The 10188-nt window shown below is 38.9% G+C and overlaps 1 protein-coding gene across 1 annotated transcript in view; it reads right to left on the bottom strand.

Annotated features, from left to right (window-relative positions):
- Positions 1-3405: 3405 nt before the first annotated feature.
- TCF4 (transcription factor 4) overlaps positions 3406-10188 on the bottom strand; it is a 338084-nt gene continuing 331301 nt past the window's right edge. Inside the window, exons 15-19 of the mRNA XM_069467971.1 lie at positions 9609-9744; positions 7825-7987; positions 4372-4601; positions 3744-3884; positions 3406-3552 (exon numbers count right to left, since the gene is read on the bottom strand). Coding sequence (XP_069324072.1) covers positions 3748-3884; positions 4372-4601; positions 7825-7987; positions 9609-9744 — 666 coding nt within the window. The 3' untranslated portion in view covers positions 3406-3552; positions 3744-3747. The remainder of the gene's footprint in view (positions 3553-3743; positions 3885-4371; positions 4602-7824; positions 7988-9608; positions 9745-10188) is intronic.

Below are 10188 nucleotides of genomic sequence, written 5' to 3'. Positions count from 1 at the left end.
CTGCCTGTTGGATGCAAAGATGAAAATCCTCTTAACCCCAAGTCTTGGTTCGACTCCCTCCCCACTCCCCAACCCCTCATCAAAATAAAAGATCACAAATAAAAAAAAAAATCAAGAAATAGGAAAAAGTGAAAAACAAAAAGGAATCGGAAGACTGAATCAGAACCAGTTGCACCACTGGGTGGACTGACAGTTGTATAAACATTAGTGTTCCTTGCAGCTACACAGAAGACAAATGGTAAAAATTTCTAGATGAACAGATCCCTATTCTGCATATTCATAAATTACTTGAATGTGGAGGTGGATCAACTGTTCCAAGTTGCTTTTAAAGTCCAAGTTTCTTAAAGAGATCCCCAGCCTAAGTATCATCACGTATAGAGAGAAAGTGTAGTATGGACCCTTATGAAATTTTTGTATAGTACTTTAATCCTGTCTTCTGCTAAATTTCATTCGAAAATCCAGTGCAGGATACCAATATCTTACCTGGGTTTGATAATTACAAAACAACAACAAGAAAAAAAACACACTAAAAAGGCCACATTCCCTTTTTTTCTTTTTTAATGGGGATACAACCCAATTAATGCGGATAGGTGCAGATCATGTTTCTCCTCCAGGCAAAACGTAGCGAGCAGCTTTTGGTGGCCATTAGAAAGTTTTTCTCTTATTTTCAAAGGGAATTCAACAATAGAGGTATTGCATTACTGAGTAATGAATACGTCAAAGCTGGTGAACAATAAATTGCAGCTTTTACTCCATTTGAGTGAGAACAAAAGATAAAGCACCAATTTAAAAAATAATCAAAGGACTACAATTTTAATTTTTTGCTTTGTTTACAGATTTGAAAAACTTTAATTCAGCTCTATTAAGCACCTGTATGATAACATGTATCAAAAGTGCCATTCTTAAAATGTACACCAATGCAGGGAGTGTTTCCAGTTCCCCAAAGAGTAAACACCGTAGTTTCTTCTATACACTTATCCTGAATGTGATCAGAGTATACCTGCTTCCTATATAATATTATTCCTAGGGATACCCGCCTTGGTAGACTATACAAAATGAGTGCAGAATGTACCACTAAAAGGAAATCTTTAACATACTGAGGGAACAAGTACACATGGTTTTCATTATTCAGGGAGGAGGGGAGAGTATACATTATTGTCTTCCATGCCCTTCTTTGAGCGTCTTTGTTCATACATTTCACAGGAAAGCCCCCAAATAACTTTTCATGAAGTTTGATTTCTGCTATTCTCCTAAAGTTTTAATCCACCTCCACATTTTAGGAACTTATCAACAAATCAAAGTATTTTAGTTTTATCGCTACTGAACATATTTACAGTTTTCAACACACACACAGCTAATCAAAATGTTTATGGGTTTGTAAAAGATGACCACGTGGTAACTATCTTATTTGTTCTTACATTTTCAGAAATGAACATAAAATTCAGATTCTTGTAGCTCACTATTTCATTTAAATGAGACTTTTTAAACCACACAGTTTAAAAAAACAAAAACTGATACAATGTATTAAAACACATAATAACAAGAGTCTACATGTAAAAATATAACTTTTACATACACAATTTCAAAATAATGATACGTTTGCCATTTGTTGCATAAAATTTACAAATGTATTTCATTACTATATAACTGGCAAAACAGGAGAACAGATGGAACATTTAGACCATTTCAATGGATTTATGGCATTTACTCAGTGCTGATAGGTGGAAAAACTACTTGAACAGGGATTTTTTTTTTCCTAATACATGCCAAGATTGTGTGGCTGTAAAAATAGAAACAAGTTAGAGACAAAAGGATGCTGACAAATACTTAACTAGGAGCACTATTTGTTTACTGCACTATACACCAAAGTCAATCATTATAAAGATTCACGATGGAAGTTGGTTCAATTGTGCCCAGACGTCAAAGCTAGCTATCTGATGAGTTGCTGTGCCGTAGCTTGATCTATGTTTCTATCAAATATGTTAAGTATAAACTTCATTCATACTGGCCAGAGAAATACTGCACTACCCCTCCTCAAAAAAGTGCAACTTAATGCTTTAGGACTTCTAAGGCTTGTTATAATGCTGCATGATGATTGAATATTGGCATTTTTCAGACGAAGGAGGAGGCAGTTATGTCATCTACATTTTAGTAAACCCATTTTGAAAAAAAAAATCAAGAAAGCAAGAAAATCAATCAGCTCTGTCACACTACTTGCAATTTTCTCATTTGACGGTTTTTGAACTTTACTTGTTTTTTTTGTTTTTGTTTTTTTCCAAAAATCTGACCATGTATTCAGAAATGCCTCACTGCACACTACTTCGGCTACACAGGTAGGTAACACTTTAATCGTTTTGTTAAATCACAGCCACTTTGATTATGTTATGTTTCCGATGATATAAACATTGGAAGGCACAGTGGTAACATTGTAGCATTCTAACCTTGTACCTCTGAAAATCCCAGAATAGGGTCACAAATGCAACATTACAATTCAGACAAACTCTTTTTGCCATGTCTTGGTAATGCTGCTTGTTAATATCTACACATGATGTGACTTTTAAGTCCTGTGTTCCCAAAAGACTGGAGAAACAACTTTCTACTTATTTATGAATGAGAAGCAACATCAGCATTTCATCCTGCACTACCCCTCCGGAAGCAGAGTTGGCACTACAGGTTACAATAACAAACCGGGGAAAGGGACAGAAAGAAGACCAAAAAAAAAAAAAAAAAAAAAAAAGAAAGAAAGAAAGAAAGAAAAGAAAAAAAAAAAGAAAAAATCCATATTTACAGTAAAATCTTTCCTTTAAAAAAGTTAATCAGTACTATTTTTTTACAGGAGAAAAAAGTCTGAAACAAATGAACAAAAGCTTACCATAGTCACTAAATTTTTAATATATATTTATATATATATATTTATATATATATTTGTCATAGGTCTATAAGATCCATCTGTTCCTCCTACCCTAAGGAATGGCTAATGTCATCACTTCGTTGTCATCAGGACGTTTGCTGGTTTTGTTACTAGGGCAGCCGAGCTTCCCCTATTCAATATCCAGTAATTATAAACACTAGCTGACTTGAATACCAACAAAAACGTTCATGTAGTTTTCTTCAGAAGTACACTTTTTCATTATTGCAAGTTTACAATTTTTTAAATTAAATATTTTTTTCAGACTTACAAATTAATTATATTTTTTTTTTTTCCAAAAGAAGTTTAGGCACAAATGCATTGTTCCACAGTGTGGAAAGATTGCCGTTCAGTCTCTGGGCTGCGTCTCAGCCTGTACATACTGCTTTGCACATTCTGAATGATATGTTAAAGAAAGTTGTCCCTCAAGTTGCACTTTTTTCTTTCTTTTTTTTTTTGTTTGTTTTTCTGTTTTTTGATAATTGGGAATGCTGAAACCTCTTGCGTCTGTGATTCGTAACTACTCAGACTTGTCTTATATTACAAAAAAGGGGGTTAAGGAGAAGTGTTTATGTGGGTTTAAGATAATACAGCTGTTAAGGAAGTGGTCTCTTGTTTTAATGAAGCAATGTGGCAACTTGGACCTGAGAAAGGAAAAAGAGAGAAAAATTAATTAGTACATTTATAATAGAGGAAGCGTTTGTTTTTTTTTTTTAAACTCTTTTTCCAAGAAAGAGAAGTATCTGTTAATTTGGGTAAAATTGGACTTTTATGGCTGACGTGCCAGTGAGAGTTACGAATGAATGATTTCACAAATAGCTGAAAACCAACTTGCCCTTTTACATCTGTCCCATGTGATTTGATGCATCTCCCATTCCAGGGTGTGGGCCGGCCAAGGAGAGTGGGGGAGGCTCCGAGGACACCTTCTCTTCCTCCCTTCTTTTCAGACAAGCGGCTTTCGGGTTCAGATTCCTTTCTGTGGGGGATTAAAGTGCAGGGCATTTAGTTAATGCCAAGGCTTCTGCTAGAGGGCATCCTTCTGCACGCTTGACCCTTTTTCTCAGTGTTTATGTTACAGAAGGAAAGGAACAGTTGGTCAATGTGCACCATGGCGATTCTTTTGGTCAGTCAGCAGTAAGAGTTGCACTGCATGGTGAATTGGTACAGCCACTGTACAGTGTAAAAAAGGCTGGTCAAACCACTAAACTAAGCTCTGATTACTTATAGTACGTATGGAAAGTCACAATGTAGTCTTATTCATAAGAGCATCCTATAACTTAACTACAGGAGAAAGGGACACTGCCTTAGTGACTTAGACAGGGTCTGCAATTGAAACAATTACTGGGAATGATGCTTGAAAGTCAACTATCTGCTACTGCTCAAGGCTGGCGTGTCCACCTTGGCCCACTCCTGCTGCCAGCTCCCCAGGGGCTCTGCACGGAGGCGGCCCGCCCTGCACTGACCTCGGACTTGCTGCTCCAGGCTGAGGATGACAGCCACGGCCTGGTGGAGGATCAGGAGCTTGGTCTGGGGCTTGTCACTCTTGAGGTGGAGCTGCACCATGCGGCCGAGCTCCTTGAAAGCCTCGTTGATGTCGCGGACCCGCAGGCGCTCGCGGGCGTTGTTGGCCATCCTCCGCTCCTTCTCACGCTCCGCCTTCTGCTCTGGCGTCAGGTCCTCATCGTCGTTATTGCTGCGGGACAAAAAGGGATGCGACATTTTCTAATGGTGTGGGGAAAAAGAAAATGCTTATATTACTTTGTTTTCTTCCACAGTTTTCAGGGAAAACTTCTCCATTTCAAGCCACGTCCTTGGCAGAATTTTATATCCACTTGACCTTGGGATTGATTGAGACGGCTGTCATAATCCTTCATACACAAGATATTTGGTTTCTCCAAGACATTAAACCTAAATCAAACAGGTGAGGATGCTCTACATTCAAGTTAGGGCCGAGAGGGTGCATATACTAATGCAGGGGATGAAAAAAGGGAGGCAAAGCTTTATAGATACAATTATACCCCACCAGGCAGGCCTTGGCCAACTTACACGTAGCTATACTGCATGACCACACTTCAGAAAGACTGTTTATACCTAACATTGCTTTTAAAAATATTTCATACTGTGACATGTGAAATCTAGGGTAAACAAGTGACTGAAAAAAGATTTTGATAGGTCAAAATAAACACATAGCAGCTTAACAGGAGTAAGAAGACAGTCCTCCATTTAAGACACCAGAGCAATGGAGTCAAGACAGTGGGGCTTTCGCCCAGGTGTCTCCATTACCTTGCTTCAAAGGCCTGGTCAATCCACTCACCCTATCTGAGTCTCATTTTTCTCTCTGTGTTAAATACAACGTTTATATTCAACATGTTTATAACATAACATGATTTCTATGGTTGTTAATGTTATAGACGTTTATGATTCCCAGAACAAGCTGGGGACACCTGAGTTGATATCAGCTATACAAAATAATACAAAAACCAAACACCTATGGATTATAAATGACCATGATCTTGTTGTGAGTCAAAAATGAAGCCAAAAGGTAATTTCTGAGCATGATAACCAATATATTCTATGATTTGTAACAGAGGGATAGTGGGACTCAATATAGTCTGAAAAGATCAGATAGATCAGATCAGTTCTGTCCATTTATGGTGTCACAGTGACAACCTAGGAACTTTCTAATGGAAGAAAAATAGGATGATGAGCCATCTGTAAAGGACATGGCATGAGGAAGTTTTCATGGCAGCAGGTTTCAAATATTTCAAGGGCTATCATAAAAAAGAAAAGAGAGAGATGGAAGATGTCTCAAGAAGGCAGAACAGAACAAAGAACAAATAATGCTTATTGCTAATTAACATGAACAAGAAAACTTTCTGGATATCAAAGATATAAAAAATGAAGTAAATGTCACTGAAAAGCAATAGACTCCCCATTACAAGAAACAATCTGGAGGTGACAACTGGTAATGATGTGAGCCTAGAGATAAAATCGTCAATCTGTAGGACCATGAAGGTTAACCTTTACTGTAAAAGTTCACACATCTGAAATGTTCACGGAACAAAGATGATTAACTACATCATTTCAGAGCTGGAAGACATGGGACGTTATCTAGTCAATGCAACATACACGTAATGAATGCTGGCTGACACGGATGGCTCTGACTTTCCATTCTGGAGAATCTCCAGGTAACTTCCGAATTGTAATAAGGACCGACTACACCGGAGAAGCTCTAATCAATCAAGCATGGGAGTGGCATTCTTGGGTTGCAAGTACATGTTGCACATAAAGACGATGTAGGTAGCCAAGGACACTTGGGTGAAGAGGGGAAGTTAGGGGGGAGGAGGAAGACACTACAGAAAGTTGTTATAAGACATCTTCTCCCCATAGCTTCAAGGCCTTTCCATACGTCACTACCTGCCACAGGTATGTGCTGGTGACCACACAACTCAACTGAAGCAATCAGAAGAGGCCCTCTTTCTCTGCTTTCGCATGCTTTTCACTTGCTCTGATTCTCGCCCCCCCATGACCACTGCTGATGCCAAGGAAATCAAGGTTGCCATTAATTCACGCCTATATTCCAGTATACAAATAGGATGCAATAAGTCAGAGGGAATGAAGTCAAGTCTCTTCAGGGCCTGTCCTGACACCAAAAATTTGGGTAATATTTTTATACATCAAAGATGTGCTATGCCTTACACAAAGGGGGCCGGAAAATGGGAACTTGTCTTCCAAAGGTTTTCGGGTTAATAACTAATTAGAATTGGCTACTACTTATAAATAAATTGGTTATACAAATAAAACTGCCTAGATTTGAAAAGCATTGCCTAACGACACAGCTTTGGAGGGATACGTAAGTAAATGTCACAAGAGTGACCTTTTAAAACAAGAAGCAAGTTAAAATGTTGTTCTGAAACTTCAGAGAATCCATCAATATGCATAAGTTATGGCCACTAGTTAAATTACCAAGAACTGACTAAGGATGTGAAATCCCCTCCTTGGGATTTCTTGCCAATGTGGCCAAGAATCAGGAAACTCTGTAAGGTTAGTGAGAAGGGGTAAGCCAGAAGCGTTCACATTTTTGGAACTTGTGGCAGGACGTGTAATGTAATTTATCTCAATAACTATAAGGGCAACATGAAACGGCAACGTGTTCTTAATCCGTAAAGGATATTATATAGAACACTGAGAACCCAGCCTTTAAAAAGGATGCTGTAGTGTCAGTACAGTTAGTTTACTTTGCAAATAAAAACAACACAAGGGAATTGAGGTGAAGTACATGTGTCAAGGTCTTCAAAAACCATTTGATTACCAGATTAAAGCACAAGGAGATAGATTTTAATTTAAAGATAACGGATATTTTAAAACAAACCAACCAGAAGCTATTTTCCTGCAGTTGTGTTTTCTGTAGAAAGTTAGGTATCCGGGAGGAAAAAAATTAGCAATCTAGGTATTACTGTTATATACATCAGCATGTTTAGGATAAAGCTGGGAAATCACTATTTTCTTACTTTAAAGGTAAGAAAAAAGTAACAGTTGCACATACACCAATTGAGTTTTTAACATGGCTATGATCTCTTTTTAGAAATATTTTAGAAAAAAACATTTCTGACCAAATTTGTAGGACAAGTGGAGTTTTAAAAATAAACCATTTGCACTTGAATCAGTTACAAATTGTTTTTTGTGTGTGTGGTTAGCACTGGGGCCAAATTCATAAATGCAAAGACATTTCAGGCTTCACTAGAGTACAGGTATCTTAAAGGATACTTTTAGTACTTCTAGATTCGGCCTTTAATTTTCTTTTCAGCTGTAGGTTTACCTGCCAGGAAAAAACTGAATAGTTTCTTCCTGTTCTGTTCACTTCATCAAAGTCCAATAAAGGAATTAAATGAAGCGACAGTATTATATACTGTTACCTAGATCTTGACCTAGTAATTGATTTGATATCCTTCTTGTCGTCATCTAATTTCTTGTCCTCGGAAGATTTCGTGTCTTGCAGATTCTCATCGCCCTCGTCATCAGATTTGATCTCAGAGCTGCCGGAAGAGACACTCTGGCCCTGTAGTCCTGGTGGCATGCCTGCAGAAAGAAAGAAACCAGGTGACATGTACACCAAAAACTCGATGCCTACACCCCAGATTGCAAAGCGGCCAGCTAGACAAGTCATACTGCTGAACTGTGATCCTTCTGTCACTTTTTTCCTGCTATCTGGTGAAGTTTCAAAAATGCACCTGCAGAAACAAGTTTTCCCTGCATTGGCTCTAAGGTTAAATTCTATTTTGCAATCTTTTGGAGTAGATGGTAATTTCACTGTCTACAAAACATCAACTTAATTGCAATGAAAATCATAATCATGAAAATCACACACCTCAATGTTCTGATTAAGAACCCAAGTAAATATCAGCTATTATATTGAGTTTCTTCCATATGCAATGATTTAATAGAAAAATGTCCTTAAAATATAATTCCCAGGGAGTACGCTAAATATGTGCAGTCAAGACTTCAATAGATACCCTAATGATATTCCAAAATTAGGCTTCTCTTATTCTCAAGGAGTAATCAGCATTTAAAAATGGTACATATGGAAGGCAGTTCAGTGCTCACTGAAGACATTTCAAGCTTAAAATACGTATCTCTCAACTTTTCAAGATCATACCACATTTTAAAACATAGCCCTAATGTAATAATGTATTTCTAAGGTAGAAGCGTGCATGTTGAGTAATTCTCTGTATTTGTATAATCTGTGATTCTAGAACCCTGTCACTCAAAATTTGGTCCATGGGCCAGGAGCATCTTGTCACCTGGCCTCCCAGGCCTACCAGATCAGAACCTGCATTTTAGCAAGATCCTCAAGTTGTGCTTATGCGCAGTACAGTTTGACAAGCACAGATTTAGGACAAAGAGAGCAAAACCAAGAGGCTCTTTAAAAAAAAAAAAAAGGGCTATCAAATTATTACTCTTCAGATAAAAATAGGCAGACATAGCCATATATACAATTGATATTCAGATTTGTGTAATGTTTAACAGTTGAAATACTGTTTGTATGAATAGCATATAAATGATAGCAGTGCTATCATTCTTATTTTAAATGTGAAGGGAATGAGATGTCATGTAAGTGACTCCTAGTCCGCTGGCCAGCAGACAGCACAGGGAGCCTGGGACCCAGGTCTTGCCCCTACGGCACAACTTCCCTGGGTCACGAAAAGCTGCTCGTGGTCACTGGTACGAGGCGATCATTACGGGGCTGGATGACTCAAGAGTGAAAATCACCCAACCGAGTTCCATTTCTTAAATGTACCTACATTTCCTTCCATCTTAAACAACAAGCACAATTTCCTTCCTTCCTATTCATTTGGAAATATCATTTTCAGGCCACAACTAACCACATTAGAGGACCTGAATGAGAAAAATGTGGAAATAGCGAAAATAAAATTTCCTCTCATCAGTCTGTTGCCTCATTCCCTGCTGAAATAGGACCAGGATTTCAGAGGATGTTTGAGGAAAACAGTTACTGAAGAAACACAATTAGGAGGCTGAGTTCCACGTACTTTCCCATTTACTTACCATTTTGGTACCAAATTTGATTCTTTGGTTTTCTGCCAGTGCTTCCCGAGGCACGGACGCCAAGTGAGCTGGGGATCAACACTGGGTCTACTGCTGCTTAAGAGAGGCCACAAGTGCCCTTCCGAGGCAGACCTACCTCTGTAGGGGTCCTGGGGCGGGTTCAGGTCAGGGGAAGTTGCAGACTGGACAGGAAGCTGTGGGACGGGAACCTGGTTTGGCAGAAGAGAATGGCTGCCTCTCAGGGCCACGCCATCTTCACGATGGGCCCCGACCTGGAAGGGCGAGAGGGACCACAGAGTTTATTGGGAATCGGAGGTGCGGACAGCTATTTCCAGGTGCAGCAAGGACCCGGAGAAAGAAAACTGGCCTTGGAAAAAACAATCCTCCCAAATGCATTTCACTAGAGGGCGCTGAAGGACCGCACATGCACCTAGAATTCCCTGCGAAAACACTTAACACTCAGTAAGATGCCGTGCTGTACATTCAGTGACAAATATGGCAGAGTATCTCAGGCAGGTAAAACGTCAAATTGTCTCCCAGGGTGCTGCAGTGGAGCGCACTGATTCGTACCCATCTGTCTTCTATCATGTCCGCCAACAGATCTGACAATTATCTTAATGCCCATATGCTTAATTGTGGGCTTCTCAATTCCCCCATTGCTATCGGAAATCCTACAGGAATTTCAATTTGGCATTCGACTTTCATTTCAGGGGATA

This window comes from Eulemur rufifrons, chromosome 5 (genome assembly GCF_041146395.1).
Source record: "Eulemur rufifrons isolate Redbay chromosome 5, OSU_ERuf_1, whole genome shotgun sequence".
NCBI classification, from domain to species: Eukaryota; Metazoa; Chordata; class Mammalia; order Primates; family Lemuridae; genus Eulemur; species Eulemur rufifrons.
The sequence above is the reverse complement of the archived record's forward strand: the minus strand, read 5'-3'. Positions and strand labels throughout refer to the sequence as shown.